Below are 25,658 nucleotides of genomic sequence, written 5' to 3'. Positions count from 1 at the left end.
AACGCGAAAACGCGGGAGGTGGCAAAGACAAATCCATCGCGCTGTCATGTGACAGCGGTAGAGCCCAATCGAACTTCTGATCACGTGTGAGTCCTTGGTTGATCAAAACAGCTCTCCACTTCTATACCTACCTACTAGACAACATGGCTCGTGAGACCCTCTTTGGTCTACGTCCAAGACCTTGGTAGATCTCTCTATCTCCCAATGTCTTGAAATACTCGAATACTCCGCACTTGTTTCTTCTTCAACAGGAAAAAAATATATGTGACGGTTATGTCTTTATGGTTGACTGTAACATGATACCTCAATGAAACAAGACTTGTTCCATGTCATTCATAAGCGACAATCAATTTTCAAGTCATTCAGAACTAATAACTACTGCACAGCTAGCCCCCTTTTCGACATCGGTGTTATCTAGTCGATGTCCCACGAAATACGGATTTTTACGAGACTTATATCGTCTTATTCCTTCAAACCACCATGTTTCGGTCAACTGCCCAGATACAGCACATATCACCCGTCCCTTCAGGAACAGCAGCTTCTAAAGCTGTCGGGATGCTTCATGACCATGCATTTTTCATACAATGCGATCCCTATATGACCAAATACGAGGCCCTGCCGACGCCGGAGCCTGCCCCTTCGATCCCTGATACGCTTGAGCACAAGCCTGTTGGGCAACCAAAATGTTATTCTGTGACAGATAGAGTTCACACACTGCCCGCAGGACTTTGGGATTCTGATGTGGTCAGCACATACGAGTTCATTGACTTGGAGAGAGGCGTCTTTGTGAGAACACGAGGCCCGATGGGCTTGGTTCTGGAGACTGTATGGGAGATTGGAGAGACTGTTGATGGGGGATCAAACATTGTCGAAAACGTCACTATCTCATGCTCTAGGCTCATGCTGGGCATGATCAAAAGCTCGTGTGAGGCCGGCTGGAAGGGAGTCCATAGCAAGATGCTCGAGAGGTTGGAGGGTTCTTGATAAGATGCGGCCGGAAGTCCTAGAGGTCGGAATCTGTTATCCTGGAGTCATGGGCGCCTGTTGAGTACACAGGTGTGAGCATTAGCTGTAATGTTCACGCCTGTGTACTCAACCGGCGCCCATGACTCCAGGATAACAGATTCCGACCTCGACCTCTAATGCGCTCAAGATAAATCTGCAAGATATGCTGCCATGTAATCTAAATTCCATTATAATGTAGACTTCTTCTTTTCATCATTCTTGCTTTAACCGGTGCCTATTCGTGGACTGCCTATAAGACAACTTCTTCAACTTCCCTTTGCCATCTTGGCTTCAATCAAAGTGTAGTGTCTGTTCTATCGTGATGGGGCTGGTGAAGTGTCAGCCACTAAAGCACACCGCCACAACTCCATAATCTCCACTCATTGGCTCTCCACGTTGACGGGGAAAGTGTCAAGGGGTCTCTCCTTTCGCAACAGTTCAGTCTCAAGCTATTTGTGGTTTCAACATCACAAAAGGTTCCTTGTCTTGAACTTATCGCATCGCGTCTCTTTTTTGTTTTATTTTAAGGGCCGCGATCTGCTTGTTCCTCCAAGGTTTTCTTTCCCTTGACTTGCACAGCGTGAAATTATCATGAAGTAGTCAACAAACACATCAGTTCTTTCTCTACTCTATCTGTCGGCTAGCTAGCTTAGTTGCTTGCATCCCTCCCCTGCTGAACATCTTCAGCCCAAATATTCACCAAAATGTCGTCGCTTCAACCTAGAGGGCCCGACTCTGCAGTCGGCAAGCAAAAGGCAATTGAAGATGCAAAGAAAATGCAAAAGCTCGTCGCTGAGCAGTGTTTGAAAATCGGAAAGGATCCTCCACAGTACCGTCTTTCAGAACTCATTGGCAAGGGCAGTTTCGGTCGTGTATACAAGGCCACCTCTCTAACATCAAACCAACTTGTTGCTGTCAAGATTATCGACATTGAAGAGAGTGATACTGTCAACCCCAAGCTTGCCGATACGTACAGCGATTTACTCAAAGAGATCAACGCCTTGCAACTTCTTAGTGACAGCGGCGCTAAGAATATTAACCATGTTATCGACGCTCTTCCTGTCGGTCAATCCATGTGGATGATCACAGAATATTGCGCTGGAGGCAGTGTCGCTACTCTCATGAAACCAACTTCACCAGGCGGTCTTCAGGAGAAATGGATTATTCCCATCTTGCGCGAGGTGGCAGAGGCCATCTACTGGGTCCACGGTCAAGGCATCATTCACAGAGATATCAAGTGTGCCAATATCTTGGTTACCGAAGAGGGAAACGTACAGCTTTGTGATTTTGGAGTTGCTGGTGTCATCGAAACAAAATTCGACAAGCGTTCAACCGTCATTGGTACGCCTCATTGGATGGCCCCCGAGCTCTTCGACAATAGTACTTCCTACGGTACAGAGGTTGATATTTGGGCCTTTGGTGCCATGGTATTCGAGATTGCATCAGGCCTGCCGCCAAGTGTGGCTGCTGGTATGATGGATTTCAACAGGCTGGGCTCTTACCTTAAACAGCACCTCCCTCGCCTTGAGGGAGACCGGTATTCTCAGGGCTTGAAAGATATTGTGGCGTACTGCTTGGTAGATGACCCCAAACAACGTCCTCCAATTGAACAAATTCAACGACATCGGTATATACACAACACCCAAGACGCGTATCCTTCCTCAGACCTGGCACACTTAGTTAGAGGCTACAAGTTGTGGGAGGCACAAGGAGGTGTCCGCAAATCTCTCTTCTCTGCGGGAGGAGCCCAAGGACCTTCTGACCTGGGTCTTCAGCTCTTGGACAATGACGAGTGGAACTTCAGCACAACTGCTGCATTCGATCAGCAAGTTCTTCAAACCGGCGACGCTCAAGCTGTATTCGATGTTTATGGTTCCAATGTTGACTTCAGGAACGACGGTTTCGACGATGCTTCACGCACTCAAAAGCCAAAAGGGCGTCGACGTCCACCACCTCATCTTCCTTCTGTCAAGGCGCCCTTGGAAAAACTATTTGACCCAAATACGATATCAAATTATGAGGACAACTCTCGAGCATACTATGGCCGCCCTTTCCCACCACCTGCTTCTGATTTTCAACCTTCTCAACCTCCAGCATCAGATCTGCCTTTGCGGAACGATTCATCCCAGTCTCCAGGTGTGAGAGAATCCCTTATAGATCTCGACATGTCCCTTGACGGCAATAATCTCTCCGAGTTCGTCGATTTGAATACTATTCGGGCAGGCGACCCGAGAGCATCAACTGACTATGACTTTGGCGACATATCTTACGACAAGCCACCACTCAGCGACCCAGCAGATATGGGCAACAACCGTCGAACACGAGATTGGAAGTTTCCATCGATGGCCGCTCCGCCCGCTTCCGCGAATCCTGAGATGTTCAGGTTTCCCTTCAACGATGATGAAGGACCAAGCACCAGTCGTCTTATCCACCCACCCACAGAGCCGCTTCAGCCTTCAGCTCAGTTCGACGACCTCGCAGTACCTTCACCTGGAAACAACAGAGTATCAACGGGCAGTCTCATTGATTTGGACATGAGTCTAGCGGACCCCATCCCTATGGGTGACTTTACCAGACCATCAACCTCGCACTCCGATGTGGGATCTCTGGCTGGCTCGGAGATAGGAGGAGCGGATCCCTTCCAGTTGGAGAAGCACGCTTCTCTCTATGTCATGCCCAACACAATACGAGAACCATCTATCTACGTATCTGACGACTCTGAATTTGCGACTGCTGTCGCGGACCTCTCGCTCAACGACCCTCAGATGAACTACCAGCAGACTCAGGTCCCGCTATACCAACAACCTCCAGCCCAATCGCAATCTCCTCCGACCAATGGAGTTTCACTGACTGAAAGGCCATATTCTCTTAGCGAGTTCGCGGACACAGATCCCGAGTCGTTCGCTTCTAATACACTAGCCGCTCCCGAACTTGCGCTGCAGCCTCCTCCACTTCAACCTCTACCAGATCTACCATCCGCACGGGATGACTATCCACGCCCTTTTCAACAGCAATCTTTTCTACCACCTGCGCCTACGGCACCTGCTCCGATGGTTTTAGAAGGACAGGGTACTTCAGAAGATGTCAAAGAAGAGCTTCGACGTTTGGCTATGAGCTTGAGTGACCATCTCAGCCATGCAAATGCGTGTTTATCGGGTCTACCGCTTCGAAGAGCAAGTACGACCAGGATAGAGCCAGTAGAACCTCCATTGTAGATACTATTTGGCTACATATTTGGACTTGTGGGCTATGAGATTGTGATATCAAAATTTGTTTTAGATTTAGCCGTGGAGGAGACATTGATTTGGGGATGGGAACTATTGGTATGTAAATGATGTATGATCATAATGGTTAATTACGAAAGAAATATTGTAAAATCAGATCTCATTTCAACTTTTGATATTGTATCTACTGAAATCCGATCATGTCTCCCATAAGTAAAGCTTGATACTTTTCGATAGCCTCTCCAATCCTGATGAGTGCACCCGCCGCTAACATCTTGACATCGTTTTCTTCTCCGCCGTCCTCTCCCCTTGTTCTCTCAAACACCATTGAAACCCACTGTCTTGTCTCCATCACTTCTCTTCCTTGGTTCTCACAGAGTCGTCTCAAGTCGCCGCCATTCACTTCTAGGAGTGAAGCCATGGCAACCAACCAGCCTTTCGTAGCACCGAGATCACCCAAGACGTGCACACGAACGCCGAGTAGCAGATCCCACAGTTCAGATGTAAGCTGCGGTAAAGAAAGTGTCGAGGGTCCTGCAGCATGAACGATGATACCCAGAGTTTGCAGATAAAGAGCCAGAAGTGCGTGGTTGAGAATGATCGGTTTTGCAGAGCGAAGAGCAACTTGGAAATGAGCAGCAAGCGGTGAGAAGAAAGATGTAGCAAGAAGAGCGGCTGTTGTATTAGGAATAGCACGGACACGAGGTTTAGACTTGGTCTTGGACTTGTAGCGTGCGGTGAAGGTCTGAAGCTTTAGAACATCAGGCCCTGTATTTGCATCGGCAGCTTCTGCAGCCAATGGAGCGAGGAAGGCCGATGTAAGTGACTGCGAAATACTGTCGAGGGCATTTGCTGGAAGTGCTTTCAGTTGAGAAGAGGGAAGTGCCTTGTTGTCATCGTTGGATGGGCCAAGGTATAGCTGTTCCATCTTTTCAGGGAGCCGCTTTGATGGAAAGGCAGCAGCAGACTCGTACTGAGAAGTCTCAAAGCCAGCCAGTTCCCGAGCTGATAAGCCCAACGTAATGAGAACTGACGTTCGTTGGTAGAGAGAGTAATCGCCTTCGAAGAGAGTGCGTGCAAACCAAGGAGCCATTGTCTTGGGTTGGGAAACCACCAGCGCTACCATGCTTTGCACTCGCAAGTCTTGAAAGTTGTCAATCTCAAACTTGTCTTGAATGCCCACCAGAAGCCCGGCCAACTCGTCAGCATGAAAACTGACTTCGGTGCCATAGTTGGCCTTGCGACGGATGAGGACTGGGGCGGTTTGAAGGGCAAGCAACTGCTTGTCATAGGTTTCGGAGTCTCTGAAGTATGAAATGAGGTCTCTGATGTAGACAGGAGGTTTGGGTTTGTTGCGTTGAACCAGAGTTGCGTCGTCGTCAGAATCTTCAGGGTCTGAGTCTTTGGCATAAGGAGCAAGATCCTCATCCTCCTCTGAAGAATCGATTTCTTCGATGATAGCCTTTGGCTTGGCCTCTGCGATGAGGGGCTTCTTTTGCTTGGATTTCATCGGGACATGTTTGCTAGACGTCGCAGGTTTCTGTTTTTTGGGTGTTGGCTCCATCGCAAGATTTGATAGGATAGAGTCGATTGACCCAACGGGATCAGAGATCTTTGTAAGCCCCTTCAACTGTTGTGCTTCCTCTGTATCTGTCTCCTCCATCTTGAAGTCCAGCCTCTTCTTGTTATCATCAATGAGAGAAGAGAGTGATTCACCCACGACGAGACCGAGGAACTGTGCTCTTGATTGAGTCGCACCGATACGATTAGAAATTGTGGTCATATATGTGCCAACTCGCATAAGTAAGGTCAGCTTCATAGGGGATATTCTATGCATATAGCCAGCTGCTAAGAGTAGGATCTGGGTATGCACTACGAGAGCGTTAGCAGGTTCACATTACCGAGATGTTTATGCAGCCCTTACCATCCTGCTGTAGCATTGCTGAATGTCTGATATACAACTCATCTCCAAACTGCGCAAGGCTCTTTTCCAGTACAGATGTAATGGCTTCTCGGTCTTGAGAGATTGCAGCTATTACAGCACGGCGGATACCAACTCCATCCCCAAGACCTGCACCTGAGGAGGATGCACACCAATCTATGAGTATGTCTCTTCTGAATGGGTCGTTCAACGCTAGCTCCTTCAATAGTCCAGCTACTGCAGAAACGTTGTTGTCCGAGGAATTATCATCTAGAGTCAGGTAGTTCAAATATTTGCGCGAGAGGTGATGCAGTAAAAGATGAATAACTTTTTTAGAAGACCGTGGTTGACCAAGGGCAACTCTTGTGAACGTCTGCACTGAGCTTCCTTTGGAAAGAAGAAGCCCGTCAATGACGGTCTTGATAAGGGTATCTATAAGACATCAGTAAGCATGTTGATACCAAAGATGTTTGGGAATTACCTGAGTGATATAGTGACAAAGACTTCTGGAACAGTTCGGAAGCAAAAGTCATGGCACCTTCTTCAGGAGACGACCTGACCCATGAGACAATACTATTTCCCATCCATTTGCTGTACTGCAGTCCATCAGCAATCCACTTAGTTTCATCCCTTTCTCGATCACGACCGATGACTTCTAAAGCTTCGGCGGAAGTTGATACGATTTGGCCATTTGTGAGGATTGATGACAGCTTCTGAGACTGAACCCGTTGGAGAGCAAGGTTTGGGATGCCTTTTGTTGACGCACTCCAGATGGCAGATATCGCTCCATGACCGTCAAGGATAGCAGACAGCACGCTTAAGAGGATATTGGCATTTAGAGATAAATCGGTTCTCTTTTTTTCTTTCCCACCCATCCGCGACTCCTGGATAAGATTTCTAATCTGTGTGATAACAGCATTGAGGCCAGTTAGACTTTGGATACAGGCAACAAATAGCTCAGCATCTCGTGGGAGTGTCGTTGCAGCCTGGGAAACACCATCGAAACTTCCTTCTAGCAATAAAGTCCAATAATTCGGTGCAATTTCGGAGACGAGCAAATGTATAATCAATGCGCTCTTGGGACTAGGTGTTGAGAGGGAAAAGTTATCTGATGAAGGTTTGGTGCTGGTCAGAAACTGTAAAACTGAAATGAGACTGTCGTAGTCGGGTTGATTTTTGAGAGCATCCACAGCATCATCAGCTGTTGAGATGGCAGTGATTTTTCTTGGTTCTGGCTGGGGAGAGGATGTCTTTACTTCTGTAAAGAGTAGCTCTGTCTCTTTTCGTGGTTTGAGATAGGTGGTGCTCACGGGCGTGAGAAGGTCGTCCATGTTGATTGTTGACAATGAGTGTGAGGCAGTGAAGTTTCCTTAAGATCGCTCATTAAAAAGAGGGCATTTCTGGAGTTTGTTGAGTGTTGTAGGTAAAGTTAGAGTCTCTTTTACACTCTAAAGATGATGGTTTGGTCAATGTACGCTGACCCCACCTTCACCGAGACTCACCGAGCCAGCAGTTCAGGTACTTTAGGCAATGACGATCCTCCCCCCACGCACGGATCCTTTGAAAGAGCTCACCTCACACTTTCTCTTTCTCCCTTCTTATTCTTCAGGTCAGCGTACCTAAGTCATTCTTAAATCTCCAACACTTTTTGTAATTAACAAAACATGAGTTGCGACGTTCAAACACCAGCTGGTGACCACCAGAAAACGCGATGGTAACTCCCCTCTCTTCCGTTGAAGCTCAAGCTGAAGCTGTAGCTCTGGAAACTATCAATACTGACCTTATCAATAGGAAATATCTCGACCAGATCCGTAACAATGCCGGTCCTTATACAGATCCTGATGCCATTGCGCCTGAATCACTCGATCGATTCGTAACAATGAAACTTCTGTAAGTATTTCCATGCTAAAACTGTCGGCTGAATACCATACTAACCTCACATAGTGTCATGTCAGTCATGTTCCTTCCACAATACCATGAGCGCTCTACTAACTTCCATGATACAGTGGCGCAGGTGGCCTAGGATGCGAAATCCTCAAGAACCTTGCCATGTCGGGATTCAAGAACATTCATGTTATAGATATGGGTTCGTCAACGTTCATCCCTCCACTCATAGCCGCTAACTCATTGCCCTAGATACAATTGACATCTCCAATCTTAACCGACAATTCCTTTTCAGGAAGGATGACGTTGGCAAATACAAAGCCGAAGTCGCTGCTGAATTTGTTCAAAAGAGAGTAAAGGGCGTCACCATCACGGCGCACAACAATCGCATCCAAGACTTCGATGAGGAGTTCTATAAGCAGTTTCAACTTGTCATCTGTGGTCTCGACAGCATTGAAGCCCGCCGCTGGATTAATGCCATGCTTGTTGCTATCGCCGAAGAAGGCGAGGACGCTGATGCCTTGAAGCCTTTGATTGATGGCGGTACCGAAGGTTTCAAGGGTCAAGCACGAGTTATCCTGCCCAGCATGACCTCGTGTATTGAATGCCAACTCGATATGCACGCTCCCCGTGCCGCTGTTCCGCTATGCACAATTGCCTCGATCCCTCGACAGCCCGAGCACTGCGTCGAATGGGCTCACGTTATTGCTTGGGAGCAAGAGAAGCCATTCCCAAAGTTAGATAAGGATGACCCAGAACACGTCACTTGGTTGTTCCAAAAGGCCCTTACTCGTGCCCAGGAATTCGGCATCTCTGGCGTCACTTACTCCTTGACACAAGGAACTATCAAAAACATCATTCCAGCCATCGCTTCTACCAATGCCATCATCGCCGCTGCATGCTGCAACGAAGCTTTCAAGATAGCAACGAGCTCAGCACCGTGCCTGGGGTTCGAAACAAATTACATGATGTATTCGGGCAACGACAGCATCTACACATACACCTTTAAGCACGAGAAAAAGGACGATTGTCCTGTATGTGGACGTCAAGCTCGCCCCCTTGAGGTAGATCCCAAGGCCACACTACAAGAGTTGATCGAGTCGTTCGCCGTTCGACCTGAAGCTCAGCTTAAGAAACCCTCGATCCGCGCCGAAGGAAAGACCTTGTACATGCAGTCTCCCGTAAATTTGGAAGAACAGACGCGTCCAAACTTGAGCAAGACACTCAGCGAGCTTGGGCTCGAAGACGGACAACAGGTTGTCGTCACCGATCCTGCATTCCCTCTTGAATTCAACTTCTACTTCAAATTCAAAACAGCTTCCTGATCCTACCCTATCCTTGAGCCCAAATCGGCACACGGCGTTCAGGCTTTTGGGCATCTTTCGGCGTTGGACATGTCAACCTGGGGTCTACAATGGAAAACAGATAAAACAAAGATTAGAGTGGCAAGCATTGGCATGGAGTAAAGAAGGGCGGACGGGTGACGAGTATTATGATGTGGTCATGGTATCATTCCTTTTTTTATCTAACCGTAGAGACCGCAAAACAAACTTCAAATTTCAACCAAATTATGATAAGAGCGCCAAACAAGTCCCAGTCCCCGTTTTGATCAATGTAGCAGATTACCGCGCCATGTTGATAACTTGCTGCTCGAGCTTCTTACACTTGAGCTTAAGATGCTTAACTGACTCGAGAAAAAGCTCATCGCTGTCCCACTGCCCCGTGCTCTCGATGGAGAAGATAAAGTGATCTCGTCTTCGGCCAAGCTTCACCTTTCCTTGGAACTCTTCGTGGCGGAGAGCCTCTCGGCTGACCGTATCCTTCATAGCGTCGACGACCACAGCCTTGGTCTCGCCCTTGTGGCCCTCGTAACCGCTACCAGTCTTTGCGGCATCATCAGCTGTAACCTTCTCAAGTCCAATAACACCCTTGGGGAAACACTTGGCAAACTTCTCAGCGTCGGCTCCGAGGATAGGCTGAGTGATCGTAATGGTTGGTAGGAGACGGTAAGAGGCTGTCGCGACGGGGGAGAACTTGGCGTGATCGGATCCAATGCCCTTATGCATGTGCATGGCGAGGTTGATGGTCTGTCGGGGTCGTAGCTTGGCAATCAAGATATCAGGGTTCGTAGGTGCAATGGCGTTCTCGCCACTAAAGTACTCGGCCTGTCTACCAGTAGGCACAAAGACAATGTCGCGCGCATAGACGTGGGCATTGTGGTACGCCTTGAGAGGGTCGTTCTCGGCAGGTGAAGCGTCCTCGTTGACGGTACATGTCACATTAAGCTCGAGGCGAACAGTGTTCCAGTCGAAGCAGCCGGCATAAGGATCCTCGCCAGCCTCTGGCTTCTTATGCCACTTGAGGAAGTTGTGCAGACCCTCGCGACCACCCTTGAAGGGAATAAGACCAAGTCGGTGGGCGAGAACCTCGTCCTGGATAACGGAGGTGTTGTTCTCAATGTAGACGTTCTCGATAGCGAGGGTAGGAATCTCGGAGAGGAGGATACGGCGGAAAGCGTTTGCGAGCGAGGCATCGATTCCGACGAGTGAGAAGGATGAGAGGAACTGGTCGTTCTGGTGGAAGTTCACCGAGAAGGCATCGCGGAAGCGATCAAGAGTGTATTCAAGATCCTCACCGGGGTGGTGTCCGGGGTAATCGGTGGAGGAAATGTTTGTGACAGTTTCCTTGTTAATGCCAACAGTCTGGGCGCGCAAAAAGTTAGATTTCGGTATGCGATCACGGACGAACCAATTGGTAGTTTACCTGACGGCGCGCAAGATCATCTGCGGTGGGAGCGTTCCTCCACGCAGCTTGTTGTGTGGGAGCCATTGCGGTAGTTCTGCTTTGTGATATGAAGAGAGAAAATTAAGTAGGTAGGTTAGGCGGTGGTGGATGTTAGTGATGATGAGCGAAGCAAACAATAATTTTTTGAAGCCCCTCCGAGGTGAAGGCTCGGTGAGTTCAAGGTGAAGAAGGTGGGGCTGTGGTGGGTCCCGGTCGAAAAAAAGATGCAGTTGCGAGCGCGACACTTTCAGGCTTCCTTTGTCAAGGTAAGAGACGGCGCAGACGGGATGACCCCACTTGCCTCCGAGACGGCCGACCGTTCCCGACCCACGTTTCGGGTCCAGCGCATGTGCTCCACCCCCGTGTAAGCTGTGAGTACGTACCAAGAATGACTATGGTCTGATGCCATTAATGTCAGTCGAGGTGGCTTTTATGCAACGGTGACAAGAACGTTTCGATATCGGTAGTGACAATTCTTGGTGACAAAGCCTTGAACCATGGCCTGACGGCGAGCGACTTCGGCTTGCTTGCGCATGACCAATTACCTGGATAAACCCTTGAAGATCCATTTATAAGTGAACCGTCCATCTTGAATCTTGATCAGGATGCCGAGATTTATCCCCTGCTGCTCCGTACTCGGCAGGTTGTCACTGAACGTGGTACACCACCGGGCCGGCCTCTTGAGATCAGCACACCCAATCACTCGTCGTCCATCGCCAGAGTTCAGACTTGCCAATAATGGATGCTGTCATTGTAAGTGCAACGCAGTTCGTCCTCCTCTCTTCAGGGATCACGCGCACACTTCTCCCCCACTAAGATATACCATCGCACCCATATTGGGACGACCATACGACGTCAGTATGCCATTAAGTCGAACTTAGAGGCCTTGCTTGATCCCTGTCCTCTTTTCCAATTTGATACTGCTCGCACATGCCAAAAAAAAAGGTTTCTGTATACTGTTCTTCAGGCGTAACCGGTCCGGCCTTGACAGTGTGTAATGTAATGTGCGTATTTGATGTGGTTTCGTGGAAAGACGACTATATAATACTTGACAACCCCTCCTCATCTGCTCAGATCATATTCACCAATTCCATCATCAATTAATTAATTGACTCAAGAACAACATTGACAACCTTATCAATAATCCAATCACTTTCCAAGTCTAAGATGCTTTCTTTCGTAAAGTAATTCGGTCCAGTTCTCAACTTACACCTCTAAGCTAACACTCGACCTTCTAGCTACACTCCTCGAACTCATCCCGAGCACAAAAACAAAGAACATTGCCGGGTACACTCTGATCCATCCAACATCCCACGCGATGTCTCCCAGAAAACACCCGTCGTTGAACCCAAGTCCTCCGTTCCACGATCTACTGGTCCTCCTGCTCCCACGACTCAAGCTTAAGCGATGAGCATAGGCATTGGTCCTACGAGGCAAATCCCTTGGAACAGTTCAACGGAAGGATACCCGTGGAGTACAAGGCGTTTTTATTAGCTGGTTCGCTGCAACAATATCGATAATGGGATGCAATTGGCATGTATTTGTCTGTTCAACAGGCGCACTTGGTGTAATGAGGATATAGTAGGGAAAATGAACCATGGGCAAAAATACATTAGCTACTTGGGTAGCTTGTTTGGCTTTGATACACTATTTAATTTCTAAACTACAAATGCTTGTTTGCTTCATAACCTAATGATACTCAAAACTGAGTCCGTGCCATTCTCGTCATTCTTGATTATTCGATGTCCTCCATAGTCCAAACACTAACACCTTGTTTTTCGACGCTGGCCTTCAACTTGCCCAGAACAGCCTTTCGGCGGGCTCGCTGTTGCATCAAACCACTCTTCTCCTCTTGGCTGTAACCACTGAGCTTCTTGCGTGGGGTAGTAGCTCGTGCGGATGCGCCCAGAGACATGCTGGCTGCAAAGCTGTGACGGAGATTGCGGACAGGGGTTCCTTCAGGAGAGAACATGACGCTTCGCCTTGCCTGAGGGGTGACCATTGGGGATCCTTCTCGGCTGGCGGGGTTAAGAGTAGCCTTACGCATCTGGTTCTCGAGAACATCGATATCTCCGCTGCGCTTTTCTACCATGGCCGTCATTTTGCCAATCGTGCGGAGCACCGCATCAACCGTGGGAACGTTGGCTTTGCCCTTGCCAGAAGCACTGGAGACAGCTGCCATTTTGGTCTTTAGCAGTGTCAAGGCTTCTTCAGCTTCAGCCAAGAGCTTCGAAAACTTGGCAAACTCCCGTCTCAGCTCGTTCTGTTGTGTTGCTTGCTCTGCAGTAAGGGGCATAGACTTTGTTACTTCTGCCTGCTCTGGGTCGGATCTGATCATCAGGATCTGCTTAAGATCTTCCTGCTTAGCTCGAAGGCGGTGCATATCTCTGGTGAGTTCGTGGCAGGTATCGAGTTTATCTTCCAAATCACGAACACGTCCATCCTGGAGATCACTATGCAGCTCGTTGTCCAAAACTTCTCCCAGCTCATCGATCTCACAAAGAACCCAATCTTCAGGTACATCGAGATCGTCCTTGCCGCGTCCACCTTCCTTTCGGTTATCGGTGTGGCCCTTAATAAATGACTTGACAGTCCGAGCATTCAAGCCAAGGGTGTCAATCATAGAATTGATATCCCGGTAAACAGCTTCAACTTGACTTGGGATGCTCTCCTTAGCAGGTGGGGCAACGTTTGAGTGAGCAATAAACTCGTCTAGGGTCAAGCTTCCTTCAACTTCGGATGCCAGCAGCTTATGGACCTCATCGTCTTCCTCATCAACCAATGGTTGAGTCTCGGCTGCCTCCTGTTTCGCCTTCAACTTCCGGTGCTGTGCCACAAACGGATCTTCGGGTGCACGGGCGTCTTTGCTGGTGATTGAAGCTCCCATTCGAGACTGTCTCGATCCAAGAAGATTCGAGGCGATTCCGGGGGCACTAACCGACCTCATGCTATCTGATCTCTGAACCCTGTCTGGCACTGCGCTTCGTAGTGGGCTTGGAGAACGAGGGCTGATAGCGCTGGGGCGCGGGAAAAAGGGGGCATTGCGAATTTCACCGAAAAAGGTTCGTGATCCTTCCTGGTTTGTGCTAGAAGAACCAAGAGCATTACTTGGGCGGCCAAAAGAGCTTTCAGGAGTATAACCAGGCGAAAGAGCAGGGCTCAGATCCTTGGCCACGTCTACGCCACTGCCTTCTGAGCCGTTGTCGTCTTCCTCCTCTCTCCCGCTGCCTTCCTCTTCTCCTTCCTCTTCTCCCTCTTCCTCTTCTTGGTCCTCTTCATCCTCCTCGTCGTCACTATCATCAGAGGGAGGTCCAGTGACAGCAGGAAAGAGGCTGGATGGTACCTTGGGGGCACCTTCTGGCTTGTCGAAAACAGACCTTTGCTTTAATGGGTTAACCGGATCGGGTGGTAGGGGAGCATCAGAGGCCACAGTAGGTTTGGAAACATTGACAAAGTCCGGCGGCAATGGAGCATCAGCAGCTTCGGTCGACTTGGTTGTTGACTGAGCCGTTTTAGAGGTAAAGTCTGGTGGCAAAGGAGCAGTCTCGGGCTTTGCTGCAGCAGCAGGCGATGCAAATGGGTTATACTTCGGGGTGGGATCCGGAGGTAACGGCGCATCTTCTCCTTGCTTGGTCTTGGAAGACTCGGCCTTGGGTGGCTCAGACTTCTGACCAAATAAACTTGTGTAGCTACTCGGTTTCGGTGGGGTGTTGAAGATGCTAGCTCTGGGTGTGTTTTGTGATGATCCAAACAAACCTGCACCAGCCTTGGGTGTATCAGAAGTTGAACTAAACAAGCCGCCGCTTGGTTTAGGGGTACTTGAGCCTGATCCAAACAGGCCACCGCTGGGCTTCGGTGCCTCTGGCTTGTTTCCAAAAAGGCCACCTCCAGAGCCAAAATTGGATGGCTGTCCAAAAGCCGATGCTTGCGGGGCGGGAGATGGAGCAATACCGAACTTAGACGGCGCAGGAGTAGTAGTAGGAGTGGTAGACTCAGGGCTCTGTTGCGAACCGAATACTGTATCCTTAGATTTCGGTTGAGGAGTTTCCTCAATCGCTGCAGCGGTATCCATGTCGTCGTCTCTCGGTGCAGGTGTTTCGACAGCAGGCTTGTTGTTGGGGTCGGTAAGAGCAGATCCAAAATTGCTGCCGAACAAAGAACCACTTGGCTTGGCGTTGTCGTCCTTGGCAGAACCATCTGGCTTAAAAGAGCTTTGAAGTTTAAAAGGTGTAGAGCCGAATGGACTACCAGAAGAGGGCTTGGCGGGGAAGGCAGTCTCTGCATTGGAAGTCGATCCGAAAGGGCTTGATGCTGGTTTACTTCCGCTACCAAAGACGTTGGTATTTCCATCGTTGCTTACAGATGCAAAGCCACCCTTGCTAGCAAAACCCGCGAATCCTCCTGAAGTAGGAGCGCTCGATTGCCCATCAGCTGCTGCCTTTCCAAAAGGACTCGAATTGCTGTTGTTCGCAAAGCTTGAGAATCCCGACTGGCCGAAAGCAGGAGTCACGGCCGACGCACTGCCTGCTGCTGAAGCCCAAGGAGAGCTCTTTGAACCTAGCTGAGATGATTGTCCAAAGCCGATTGCGCTAGGCTTGCCGAACGCTGGGGCTGCAGAGGGAGCAGCGTTGCCGAAACCACTTGACCCGAACACAGCACCTCCTGTGCTAGGAACGGCAGAGGTGGCACTACCCCAGGGAGATGACTTTTGTCCAAGCTGAGCAGCCGAGCCGAAGGCAGATGCCCCAGAGCTTCCGAAAGGTGAAACTGCCGAGGTGGGCTGGGAGGCCGGCGCTGATGGTGCAGGAGTGGTGCCCTCAGCCACAGCCAAGTAAGGATACGAAGTGCCTTGTCTAATCGAATCATTGTAAACTACCCACCAGGCGCAGAGCACACCATCGTGTGTAAGTGCCCAACATCCTGGAAGTGGACCTGGCGACTCTTCTAGCTCAACATCTGAAGGAATAGGCTTGTAAACCTTGTCCTTGCCGGAGAGATCAAGTGCAATCCCAACTGGGACCGCGTCATCCATGGATTCGGTCATTGGCAATGTCGGTCGCTTGGTGTCGTCCAAGAATTCTGTCAGGGTAAATACCCCTGTGATGGATTCGGCAGGCTGGTCTGTAGCCAGAGGAGTCTGGGACCGAGTCACAATACCCATTTCCGAGACGGCAGTCGAAGCGATGATGAGCATATCCTGAAGAGCAGGGGCGAAGTCACGAAGACGTAGAATTGAGTGGTGTGGTGCCTTGTCTGAGCCAAACGGCTCGACCGGGTCGGTCAACTGCTGGAAGGTAAAAGACGGCGCTTTGCGCGTGATGATGTGGTAAATAGATTTGGGCGGTGATTGGTTATTCGAAGTATGGATAGACAAGAAGAGGTGGTTCTCCAGCCAAGTGAGAGACGACACTGCGATGTTGTTAGCCTGCTTCAGAGACCATCTTGTCTGCCTCCAATTTACTTACCATGAAAGTCGTCCATATTGGGGGGCCTAGGAATCTCGCCTTTACCCTCTCCTTCCGGCGTCATTTGGAATATGGTTCCATCACCGAGACCAGCGCATAGCTGCTTGCCCTTGGTGCTCCAGCTAACGCAGCTAACCTGGTTCTTCAGAGGGTTGCTGATCTGTCGCTCCTTGAGATTCGCCATATGCAAATTGCCATTGTTCGTAACAATAGCACATAATTCTGACTTCTCAGGTGTAGGGTTCGGTATCATAGCGCGCAATGTTTCACCGTTTGTTGACAGCTCAAAGGCGGAATTTGTTGATCCAGAGAGTAGGCTCTGGACCTCGTAGACGGCCAATCCACCTCCAGATTCCGCCGAAAGAATCAAATAGTTCTCATCTGCGGTAAACGATAATTGCGAAACTCGCATCGGCATCGGAATCTTGAGCTGCGGCTCGAAATTGCGGACATCGGTGTCGCCATCTTGTGGTGCTTCGAAGGCTTTTCTGACTGACTCGGTCGTGGCGATGACGACTTGGTCGGGTCCAGCAGCAGCGACAAGACCTTTGCGCGAAGCGATACTGAGCAGCGACGCGGTAGATGATGGGAGAGATTCCCACGGGGATGTAAGGCGAACCTTTGCGTCGCCAGCGATAGAAAGAAAGCCTAGATCCTAATTCGGGTTATGAATGATTAGCATCACGTCGTCCTCGAGAGTCAACAAAACAAGACAAGATAACAAGATCAACAACAAAAATCAAAAGTAATGCGCCACTCACATCTGTTTGAATTGTCTGCAGAGGGGACCCAGTGATGAGTCCTCCTGCTCCTGCGTTACTCTCAAGCATGGCGTTTCCTGAATTGCCAAAGCCAAAAGCCATGACTGTTGCAGAGTAGCCGACCTTGAAGAGAGGTCCTGAAGTTCATAAATTTGCCCGGGCTCTGCGTAGGAGTGGGCTGGGTGACCGGGGAGCTCTGCGCGCAGGTAGGCCTAGGTAGCGGTAGGCTAGGGGACGTGCTTATGATGGAATATGATTGGTTATTTGCTGTGCCTGCCTATAGCCTACCTAGTAATCGGTGACAACTGTGTAGTACTTGGAAATCAGGCGGTGATTGAATCTAGAAATGTGATTTATGAGTGGGCTCAGGCCGAGTCTGATAAAGTGAACAATCATGGATTGAAGTGCCAATATTTCAGTCTGTTGCAATAGAATCAAAGTCGCTCTGAAAGCATCGGCGTCACGTGTTTGCAATAAATCATTGCTGAAGTGCTCCTGCCTGTGGTAGCTTGTTGCGTCGTGCCTACAGAGTTTCAACCAATCAGAACGTGTCTCTCAACTCTGTTACAGGTGCTCTACTGAAGCTCAACTGCTGGAGGCAGCTTTTAGCCTCGTCATCAGCTCTTGCCTTGTTAACCTCACTCCGTCTCGCCTCTTTCCTACGACCACCGACATCCCCACCACAAGCGATACCTCAAGCGATTCCACCATTGTTTTGCGATATCTTGTTATCTTTTTGGGATCAGTGCTACATATCAGCTTCGACATCTCGAATTGGGGAATCATAGGTCTTACAAAATGCCTGGCTTCGACTTCTCCAACTACAACCGCAATGCGGCTCTCCACGCTCGAGGTGTGCCTCTCCCCAAGGCCACCAGCACCGGAACAACTATCGTGGGATGCATATTCGATGGTGGTGTTGTGGTAAGTTGCATCCTTCACCCTCTGCAGGCAGCCTTTGAAGCCTAAGCGGAGCTATCACCATCCGATTCGAAGATGAATATTGACACCTGCATCCATAGATTGCCGCCGATACTCGAGCCACATCCGGTCCCATCGTCGCCGACAAGAACTGTGAGAAGCTTCACTACATTTCCCCCCAGATTTGGTGCGCTGGTGCCGGTACAGCCGCCGATACTGAGTTCACCACCGCCCTCATCTCCTCTCAGCTCGAGCTGCACTCCCTATCCACAGGCCGCAAGCCCCGCGTCGTCACCTGCATGACCCTTCTGAAGCAGCATCTTTTCCGCTACCAGGGTCACATTGGTGCTTACCTTGTCGTTGCTGGTGTCGACCCTACCGGCACTCACCTGTTCACTGTCCATGCTCACGGTAGCACGGACAAGCTTCCTTATGTCACCATGGGAAGTGGTAGCTTGGCAGCCATGAGTGTGTTCGAGACGCAGTGGAAGCCTGATCTTAGCCAAGAGGAGGCTGTCAAGCTGGCCAGCGATGCCATCTTGGCTGGTGTGTGGAACGATTTGGGCTCCGGTTCAAACGTCGACGTCGCTATCATCACCAGCGACAAGACAACACTCAAGAGAAACTACATCACGCCTAACCAGAAGGAGCCTAAGCTTCAGAGTTACCGATTCCCCAAGGGCACGACAGCGGTGCTGAACGAGAAGATCATCAAGAAGGAGGAGATCAAGCGATACATTACGGTGGAAGACGTGCCTCTCCCGGAGAACATGGATGTTGACACTTAGGCACGTTACCTCAGAACGGGAGCTTGGCGACTGCTGGAGCTTATGTCAGAAATCCAAGACAGAGAGTTCGAGGCGTGGCGTAGAGAAATCCTTAGAGGATGACTGATTTTGCCTAGACCGAACGACATAGTTGTGGCTGAGAAGGTAGTAAAGCAATAAAGTATTTCCAATAATATTAGGGAAAGAGCGCAGGTATCTACGACACCATTTGATGTCTTTGTCTCGTCTACTTCCTATATGTGCAGTGCATTCTATAAGAACTTTCAGAAGAGAACAGACAGCCGCCGTACTATTTACATAAAGCAGCGGTGTCTTGCCTGTATCAGGCAGAAATAAGTAATCCATGAACCCCTTGTAGGGGAACACATGCGTTGAAGATAATAATAAAAAAACACGTCTTTAGAGGTTGACGTTGTACACGGAACTGAATCCAATTCCTTTTGCCTGACCCGGCGATTGCTCTGAGCAATCGCTGCAGGAAGCACAAGAATATTTCCTCCCTAGACCCCATGAAACCCCCGATCAATGGAAAACCAGTCAAAACTCCGATTAAATGGGTATGTCGAAGATGTCATCATTATCGTAGTAAGCGTGTCACTGAAGCTGTTGCCCTCGGGCTCACTTCCGTCCAAACATAGCTCTGGTGCGGGACTTGCTCCTGGCCTTCTTTTTGTCCTTCTTGGACGTAGTAGACTCGTTGTCGTCGTCGTCGTATTTAGCCTTGTGGATCCTAGTTCATGTCAGCATGTGTGTTATGGGAGATACTCCATCTAAACTTACCAACTGTTCCCAACCATGCTCATACCCTTGGCTTCAGCCATGCGATAAAACTTGGCACTCTTTTTAAGATTCTTCTTGCAGCCAACACCCTGAGCATAACAGAAACCAGCTTCAGCTAGCGCATCGACATCGCCCCAGTCTAGGATCTTGGTTAGTATGTGGCTTTCTAAAATCATGAGTTCAACTTACTACCGGCGATCTCGAAGCACCGCAGAGCCAGAGACTTGTCCTGCTCGATTCCCCAGCCATTCATATGGCTCACGCCCAACTCATAAATACTCAACGCAAATTGGGCTTTTCGGGTTCTTCGTTCTATCACATCGACATGCTTGCCTTCCTTTACATGGCTCTCATCATCTGCGATCTCGACGCTAGCGTATTCGGCAGCTTTTCGTAGCCATTCCACACCCTCTTTCTGGTTTGCGCGCATGCCCCATCCATGCCGGCAAGCCAGGGCGTAGAGAAGCATGGCGGTTGGGTCATTCAAACGAGCTGCATAACGAAGGTGATATGTCGATTCCTTTAGATCTCCGCTCTCGTGGCATGCAATTCCCTTTGCCAGGTGCTCTTCTGCTGACATCTCTGAGGCAGTGGGTGCTGTTGAGCGAGCTGTGGGTGGCGGTCGGATCGTGCTTGCTGTATCATCGGTAGCTATTGAGAGAGGAGTGCGATCTCGGCCGCGGCCGCGGCCTCGCGGTACATCTTCCGAAGCTCGCGATTCCTCAGCTGATTTACCCGGCGTTGGAGATAGGTCTGGCATGGGAGGTGGTATTGTCTCTGACTGGACCTTTCTCAACTCTGTTAAATCCTTCGGCAATGGACTGCCTGTGGCCAAGGAATTGCCTGGTACAATATCGGCTGAAGAACTCGAAGGTCGGGTTGGGGGTGAGGGAGGAGGGGCATTTTCGAATCTGCGCCCACTCGGGGGGGCCATATCCTGTTGCCAATTGAGGGGTACCTGTGTAGCATCCTCGTCGGATTCTCCTCGCTGGATAGCTTTGCCTCGTGGGAGTGTGAACTTGGAGTAAATGTAGGACGTTGCGCCCTTGTCTTCGGCCTGTTGGTCAAGGAAGGCCTCACTATGCATGCTCACTGGTGTATGAGCCGATTCATCAGCCAATATGAACGAGGGTTGGCTATCAGAGGAAGCTTGTCTCAGGGGTAGCTCCATACCAGGCGTGCCAGATCTGCTCATGGGTCTTGAGAAGTTGAAGGATGGTCGAGGAAGGGCAGACGATTCAGATCCAATGGATGGTGATCGTCGATAAGAACCAATTGCTGGTGATGCCATTGCGCTTGCAGAAGACATTTTTCGTGGGGGCAATGAGTGGAAAGAGCCTGTCATGTTATGATCCTCCTCAGAAGGTATCGCTGGAGATGAAACATTGCTAACTCCACGTCTTCTTTGAGGAAACATATTTTGAGGCGGCGCAAGTCCAAGGTCATCAAAAACATGCATTTTGGGCTTCTCTGGTGAGCCTGCGATTGAGCCGCTAACTGAGCCACTCGGTCGTCGGGCGGAGAGCAGCGAAGCATTGTCTTCTTTCCGAGATGGAGATGATTCAAGTCGCCTGTCGGATTGCGACCGCGTGTCACTAAGTAGAGATGGTGATCGCTCCGTTCTGGCGCCGTAAATTGAGCTTGCCTCGTCGATATGATCAAGTACTCGTCCTCTAGATGGTGCTCGAGGGGGGATCGCAGGGACTTCAGCATCGGGGGTAGGCGGTATCCGACTCATTCGTGGGTGCATCGATACGGGACGCTCAGCTTCGTCTGAGAAGGCATCTTCCACCTCTGTCCTCTGTCCAAAGCCCGAGGGCTGCTGTAAAGGAGGGTGATCGCCAGCTTCGGAGCCCGAGTCTTGCGATAAAGAGCGAAAGTAATCTGAACGTCCCTGAACAATTAAAGGACTCTCGGTGGTCAGGGGAGGTAGGCGGCTCATTCGATTGCCGTCCTTGGCGCTCTCTTGTAATTGCCTTGCAAGCAATCGACTCTGCAAAGCAAAGGCGTCCAAAGGGGACAACTCGGGAGGGATTTCACCTGCGACATGGAGACGAGGTGAGCGCAAGGGCTTCGAGACTGTAGAAAGGTTTGATTGTGAGGAGTCCGATCGCAAATCCAACAAAGAAGGCCGTGACGCCATGATGGTCGTTTTGAAGGTCAAGTCCAACTATCGATGACTGTTTCCATGCAGAATATGAACTAAACAACACAGTAAGAGTACGAAGGCACCCGCTTCCAATTATTCCAGCTCAATCTCAGGGATTTAAAGTTGCTCGACCAAATTAGCCGTTTATGTTTACACTTGGACGCTCGGATGGACCAAGTTGGCGCGATTGCTATTTGAGAGGCGAAGAACGAGTGGTGATCTAGGTGAAATTCGAGGGCAGGAACATGGATAGATGAGAAATAGTCCTGCTATGAATGCTGGCAAAAAAGATTTATAAAAAAAATAATGCGCGATGGCTGGTGACAAGATGTTAAGAATGACGGCGAGTCGAGGGCGAGACAACAGCCAAGGAGCGATCGGCGGCGGAGAGGGATCTTGCGCGGGCCGCGCTATGCGATATGTGGTACGGAGATGTGTCGATGGAACAAAGTTGAAACAGGCAAGAGAGCCAGGAGTTCAAAATGTAAGTCGGCAACGGAAATACAGGAAGGAGAGAGGTGATGTAGTAGGATCGGCAGCCAAGCGAGCAATGTCTCTGGTGTATATACTTGGGGATGCTTGTGCTGAGCTAATTGCGCTACGGTAGGTGTTGTTGATGATGGCGGCGAATTGTCAACGCTGAATGACGTTGCGCTGATGCTGCAGGTGAGGTCGATTGAGAGTTGGAAGAGCAAAAACAAAAGGGAGCACCAGGAGAAGAAAAGGGCGCAAGCGTAGGCGATCACAAATGAGTATGTGAATGACAGTTAAAAAACAATGTACAAATGTTAGTGACGAACAATGGATGGCGACTTTTGTCTTGGATGAGAAGTGACGGAGTATGGACGGTACTGTTACAGGTAAAGTTGGGTGGGAGGTAGTGGAGGTTTAAGGTCCCATGAGGCCCAGACTAGGCCCTGCCCCAAGTGAAAGTAGCCCAGAACAAGGCCCCAGGCCCCCAAGGGACCTAGAAAGAGCTAATTTACGTGCCCTGTGTGGCTTTATTAGGCATACGTTATAGTGCAGACGATTGATGGAACAAGAGTGGATGCTAATACCCAGGTCATGAAATGGATCACCGAATGGATCCAGTCCTTTTGGGTTCCCTTTTTTTTTTTTCCCATAATGGATCCATGTATGCATGCATGGGTCATGGATGGATGGATGGATGGATGGAGAGAGAGAGGTACTCATTATGTATGTGTGGACGGCATATGAATGGATAACTTACAACAGACAGACAGGTAAAATAAAATAAAAAAGGCGTCAAAGTGTACAACACAACAAAAGACATGGTTGCTGTTTTAAAGACAAAGCACTGCCTAGGTTGATCAAAACTACATCCATGTGAGATTTGACGAAAGGTAAATTTGAGTTGCACAGCATATGACCATGGCCGAAATAAGGATGGATGCCCCTTACTGCAGTGCACCACACCCATGCCTCGTTTACACGATCCAATCTGATACCCATGATAGGATCAATCTACCACGATAGTCTCGCAAATGTATGTGTTCTATCAAAGCACCAGAAACCCCCTCTTTCTACGGCAGTCTGTGCTCATGATGTGCCGAATCCTTACATACCTCTCGCCACTTCCCACGTACATAGGTGAGATCCTTCCTCTCAGCCTCAGTATCGTATCTGAGGTTGGAAAGCTTGAATACGAGCACCTACAAGTGATCTGATATCTCATTCCCCGCTTTGGCGTACACTACACAACGACCAAGTCTAACTTAATTCCTCCGAAACTAAATAAACTTGTCCAAACTGGACCGTTAGTAACCAAAAGGGGCGTTCAATTGCATATGTATCTTATCAGCATGTTTGTGTAATGCGCCTCTTTTTGTTTTGACAGCCCCAAGACGGAGACACAACCTCTTCAAGGTAGGTGAAGTCCTTCATTACCCTGAGCTAGAAATTAGATTAGATATTTACGGTATTAAGGTGCTTTGCTTGAAAGGGTAGCTGGGTGGCTATCTCATACCTGGTTAATAGTCACTTGCATCTAGTAATCTAATCTCGTTGCTTCCGAGTAGCAACCGCGGTAACAATAACAAGACATTCATTTCTCAATTGCTCTGGATCTTTGCATGATATTCTGTGTGTATTGTTTCGAGAAGGCTCATGACGCTCTACCCTGTCCAAATCTTGTTTCTTGTAGTTTCTAGTGACGCTTCGACCCTATCATATGTCATAGTCCTTGTTTCCAAGATGTCAGTGCTATCAAAACACAACATCAAAACATACTACGATGCCACGCAAGATAGCAACAATGCAACAATGCAACAAGACAAGCAAGACGCCAGCCAGGGGCTCCTTCAAAAGACCCCACCAATCCCAAGCCGCTTCCCCTGGTACGTTATCTTTTAAGGGACCAATTCGGTTGTAGCCACAACGCCTCGGTCTGGGGTACTTTGACCTTGCATTTATACCTCAATGAAATGTGTGCAGTACTATTAGCAGACTCACTACTGGACTCCACCGTAATTAATGATGAAAGCTGATACCTATTCGATCCCACTATTCACGATTTAAATCACCACCTGCGAAACCCTCGTGACTGGCCACTAAGCACTAATGAGACTCTCAGCCTCACCTAGTGATTTAAAGCAAGCAAACAAATTGAATCAGACCCCTGGATGATTAATACACTGTGATAGCAGTAGTAGTATCAACCAGGATTCCCTTACACATCTGTTGGTTTGACGAACCGAATTATTATCTTCAAGACCCCTTCAGGTGGTCCAGAATGTAATTCCTGTCTCATTGAATATGGGTCCCAGATTCGCAGTCGAGCTCCAGACTAAGTTTTGCGGATACTCACTAACATCCCTCCGCCTCTAAGCTAAAGCATGACTATATTTTCTCCGCCCAAGGGTCAACCCTTTTTTTAGCAACCCATGTGCTGCGCCAGTCCAAGTGAACCAACCAATACAGGCGAGTCGGGGACCACAAGGCAAATTAAACTGGTGCACGCGTGTTCATCCAGACTTTCCACATGGACTCAGACGCGTATGTATGTATCTCCATTCTCCTCTGAGGCTGGCTGAACTAATAAAGTGCACTGACTTTGATTTCCTTGCTGGATCGAGATGTCAACGTCAAGCCATCGTGCTACACACCTTTTTTTGTTCTTTGCCACAGAGAAGCAAGCATGCAAGAGCCATTCTAACAGTTTCTGGCGTATTATAATCCAGATTCGTTCATTATTACGTGTGGCTACGGTTTCACCACTGCAATGACTGGTCGCATTCTGCATCTGGTGCAAACACAAGTGGATTCGTTGGACCTCCAGAGATTTGACTACCTAATAGCTAGTCTAGTACTCTTTGGTGATTTACCTTGTGACCAGTCTGGATGAAGAATGAAGAACGATGGGATGACTTGCTGAGCCAATCACGTATTCCATCTTCCCAATCAATCTCAACTACAGACACCAACTAACAAACTCAAGCAGAGCAGCGATATATCAATCCCAATTGACATGTTACACGTATTCTCTGTAAGCATTCGCATCTCATTGTATTACTAGACTCTTCAATGGTGATTCTCCAATGGTTAAAAACCGTCAACATCGCTTAGCTACTCATCTAGGCCTGTCCATGACTATTTTCTCATTGTCGTTCCTCGCTCCGCCAATAAGTATCATGAACCCAGCCAGTTCATGCGTCAAATACAATGGCACTTCGCTTCGTCCCTGGCTGTATCCATTACTTGTGCACGGTCAATTTAGTAACTCGTCACTAATCTCCGTGCTCACATTTTCTGACAGGCACAAAGCCAGTAAAGATCTACTTCAAGGGTACCACCATCTTCCGGTATTAATAAAAAAGAATTGTTCCAGACAAGCTTATGAGCCTTCCCCATCCTCATGATTCCGATTCTGCAGATCCCAATCAACATTTCCTTGTCAAACCGTTGGAAACTCGTAAGCCATGTGCTATAAGCAGACTAGTAAGGTCTTTTTTTATGT

The 25,658-nt window shown here is 49.0% G+C and overlaps 10 protein-coding genes across 10 annotated transcripts; 6 read left to right on the top strand and 4 right to left on the bottom strand.

The window, feature by feature from the left end:
* The first annotated feature begins 133 nt into the window (after positions 1-133).
* EDB82DRAFT_493063 (uncharacterized protein) lies at positions 134-1,014 on the top strand. Its single transcript, XM_025733554.2, has one exon. It carries the CDS (start codon positions 481-483, stop codon positions 982-984), a length of 504 nt encoding a protein of 167 aa, XP_025587724.1. The 5' UTR covers positions 134-480; the 3' UTR covers positions 985-1,014.
* Positions 1,015-1,420: 406 nt separating this feature from the next.
* On the top strand, positions 1,421-4,408 carry EDB82DRAFT_493062 (kinase-like domain-containing protein). The gene has a single exon (XM_025733565.2). It carries the CDS (start codon positions 1,710-1,712, stop codon positions 4,218-4,220), a length of 2,511 nt encoding a protein of 836 aa, XP_025587725.1. The 5' UTR covers positions 1,421-1,709; the 3' UTR covers positions 4,221-4,408.
* Position 4,409: 1 nt separating this feature from the next.
* Positions 4,410-7,632, bottom strand: EDB82DRAFT_534395 (telomere length regulation protein-domain-containing protein). The gene is made up of 3 exons (XM_025733576.2): positions 6,632-7,632; positions 6,154-6,582; positions 4,410-6,101 (listed from the first exon to the last, which is right to left on the bottom strand). The coding sequence occupies exons 1-3, from the start codon at positions 7,479-7,481 to the stop codon at positions 4,414-4,416; spliced, it is 2,967 nt and encodes a 988-aa protein (XP_025587726.1). The 5' UTR covers positions 7,482-7,632; the 3' UTR covers positions 4,410-4,413.
* Positions 7,633-7,722: 90 nt separating this feature from the next.
* On the top strand, positions 7,723-9,552 carry EDB82DRAFT_493060 (uncharacterized protein). Its single transcript, XM_065608420.1, has 5 exons — positions 7,723-7,864; positions 7,942-8,040; positions 8,095-8,100; positions 8,157-8,236; positions 8,287-9,552. Exons 1-5 carry the CDS (start codon positions 7,815-7,817, stop codon positions 9,357-9,359), a joined length of 1,308 nt encoding a protein of 435 aa, XP_065465971.1. The 5' UTR covers positions 7,723-7,814; the 3' UTR covers positions 9,360-9,552.
* Positions 9,508-11,143, bottom strand: EDB82DRAFT_112017 (DNA-directed RNA polymerase). The gene is made up of 2 exons (XM_025733599.2): positions 10,798-11,143; positions 9,508-10,736 (listed from the first exon to the last, which is right to left on the bottom strand). Exons 1-2 carry the CDS (start codon positions 10,861-10,863, stop codon positions 9,657-9,659), a joined length of 1,146 nt encoding a protein of 381 aa, XP_025587728.1. The 5' UTR covers positions 10,864-11,143; the 3' UTR covers positions 9,508-9,656.
* A 699-nt stretch (positions 11,144-11,842) lies between these two features.
* Positions 11,843-12,388, top strand: EDB82DRAFT_112011 (uncharacterized protein). Its single transcript, XM_025733610.2, has 2 exons — positions 11,843-12,002; positions 12,057-12,388. The coding sequence occupies exons 1-2, from the start codon at positions 11,986-11,988 to the stop codon at positions 12,220-12,222; spliced, it is 183 nt and encodes a 60-aa protein (XP_025587729.1). The 5' UTR covers positions 11,843-11,985; the 3' UTR covers positions 12,223-12,388.
* A 116-nt stretch (positions 12,389-12,504) lies between these two features.
* EDB82DRAFT_573016 (uncharacterized protein) lies at positions 12,505-17,232 on the bottom strand. Its single transcript, XM_025733621.2, has 3 exons — positions 17,045-17,232; positions 16,284-16,938; positions 12,505-16,227 (listed from the first exon to the last, which is right to left on the bottom strand). Exons 1-3 carry the CDS (start codon positions 17,144-17,146, stop codon positions 12,554-12,556), a joined length of 4,431 nt encoding a protein of 1,476 aa, XP_025587730.1. The 5' UTR covers positions 17,147-17,232; the 3' UTR covers positions 12,505-12,553.
* Positions 17,233-17,545: 313 nt separating this feature from the next.
* On the top strand, positions 17,546-18,929 carry EDB82DRAFT_438354 (nucleophile aminohydrolase). Its single transcript, XM_025733632.2, has 2 exons — positions 17,546-17,968; positions 18,067-18,929. Exons 1-2 carry the CDS (start codon positions 17,843-17,845, stop codon positions 18,751-18,753), a joined length of 813 nt encoding a protein of 270 aa, XP_025587731.1. The 5' UTR covers positions 17,546-17,842; the 3' UTR covers positions 18,754-18,929.
* Positions 18,930-19,234: 305 nt separating this feature from the next.
* Positions 19,235-21,835, bottom strand: EDB82DRAFT_111942 (uncharacterized protein). Its single transcript, XM_025733643.2, has 3 exons — positions 19,723-21,835; positions 19,534-19,672; positions 19,235-19,483 (listed from the first exon to the last, which is right to left on the bottom strand). The coding sequence occupies exons 1-3, from the start codon at positions 21,674-21,676 to the stop codon at positions 19,372-19,374; spliced, it is 2,205 nt and encodes a 734-aa protein (XP_025587732.1). The 5' UTR covers positions 21,677-21,835; the 3' UTR covers positions 19,235-19,371.
* A 3,228-nt stretch (positions 21,836-25,063) lies between these two features.
* On the top strand, positions 25,064-25,643 carry EDB82DRAFT_111909 (uncharacterized protein). Its single transcript, XM_065606973.1, has 2 exons — positions 25,064-25,085; positions 25,143-25,643. Exon 2 carries the CDS (start codon positions 25,240-25,242, stop codon positions 25,558-25,560), a length of 321 nt encoding a protein of 106 aa, XP_065465970.1. The 5' UTR covers positions 25,064-25,085; positions 25,143-25,239; the 3' UTR covers positions 25,561-25,643.
* Positions 25,644-25,658: the final 15 nt, after the last annotated feature.

The sequence above is a fragment of the Fusarium venenatum genome, assembly GCF_020744135.1.
Source record: "Fusarium venenatum strain MPI-CAGE-CH-0201 chromosome Unknown EDB82scaffold_1, whole genome shotgun sequence".
Classification (NCBI taxonomy): domain Eukaryota; kingdom Fungi; phylum Ascomycota; class Sordariomycetes; order Hypocreales; family Nectriaceae; genus Fusarium; species Fusarium venenatum.
This window is presented reverse-complemented; position numbering and strand designations above follow the sequence as displayed.

Bases quoted from the DNA above. Each gene is read 5' to 3' on its own strand.
- EDB82DRAFT_493063 (XM_025733554.2), top strand. From the start codon at position 481: ATGTTTCGGTCAACTGCCCAGATACAGCACATATCACCCGTCCCTTCA.
- EDB82DRAFT_493062 (XM_025733565.2), top strand. From the start codon at position 1,710: ATGTCGTCGCTTCAACCTAGAGGGCCCGACTCTGCAGTCGGCAAGCAA.
- EDB82DRAFT_534395 (XM_025733576.2), bottom strand. From the start codon at position 7,481: ATGGACGACCTTCTCACGCCCGTGAGCACCACCTATCTCAAACCACGA. The intron at 6,583-6,631 runs GTAATTCCCAAA...GATGTCTTATAG, and splicing joins TTTGTCACTATATCACTCAG to ATACCCTTATCAAGACCGTC. The intron at 6,102-6,153 runs GTAAGGGCTGCA...ACGCTCTCGTAG, and splicing joins AGCAATGCTACAGCAGGATG to TGCATACCCAGATCCTACTC.
- EDB82DRAFT_493060 (XM_065608420.1), top strand. From the start codon at position 7,815: ATGAGTTGCGACGTTCAAACACCAGCTGGTGACCACCAGAAAACGCGA. The intron at 7,865-7,941 runs GTAACTCCCCTC...CCTTATCAATAG, and splicing joins GACCACCAGAAAACGCGATG to GAAATATCTCGACCAGATCC. The intron at 8,237-8,286 runs GTTCGTCAACGT...TCATTGCCCTAG, and splicing joins CATTCATGTTATAGATATGG to ATACAATTGACATCTCCAAT.
- EDB82DRAFT_112017 (XM_025733599.2), bottom strand. From the start codon at position 10,863: ATGGCTCCCACACAACAAGCTGCGTGGAGGAACGCTCCCACCGCAGAT. The intron at 10,737-10,797 runs GTAAACTACCAA...TTGCGCGCCCAG, and splicing joins ATGATCTTGCGCGCCGTCAG to ACTGTTGGCATTAACAAGGA.
- EDB82DRAFT_573016 (XM_025733621.2), bottom strand. From the start codon at position 17,146: ATGGCTTTTGGCTTTGGCAATTCAGGAAACGCCATGCTTGAGAGTAAC. The intron at 16,939-17,044 runs GTGAGTGGCGCA...AACCCGAATTAG, and splicing joins TGCAGACAATTCAAACAGAT to GATCTAGGCTTTCTTTCTAT. The intron at 16,228-16,283 runs GTAAGTAAATTG...ACAACATCGCAG, and splicing joins CAATATGGACGACTTTCATG to TGTCGTCTCTCACTTGGCTG.
- EDB82DRAFT_438354 (XM_025733632.2), top strand. From the start codon at position 17,843: ATGCCTGGCTTCGACTTCTCCAACTACAACCGCAATGCGGCTCTCCAC. The intron at 17,969-18,066 runs GTAAGTTGCATC...CTGCATCCATAG, and splicing joins TATTCGATGGTGGTGTTGTG to ATTGCCGCCGATACTCGAGC.
- EDB82DRAFT_111942 (XM_025733643.2), bottom strand. From the start codon at position 21,676: ATGGCGTCACGGCCTTCTTTGTTGGATTTGCGATCGGACTCCTCACAA. The intron at 19,673-19,722 runs GTAAGTTGAACT...CCAAGATCCTAG, and splicing joins GTGCTTCGAGATCGCCGGTA to ACTGGGGCGATGTCGATGCG. The intron at 19,484-19,533 runs GTAAGTTTAGAT...GACATGAACTAG, and splicing joins AGCATGGTTGGGAACAGTTG to GATCCACAAGGCTAAATACG.
- EDB82DRAFT_111909 (XM_065606973.1), top strand. From the start codon at position 25,240: ATGGTTAAAAACCGTCAACATCGCTTAGCTACTCATCTAGGCCTGTCC.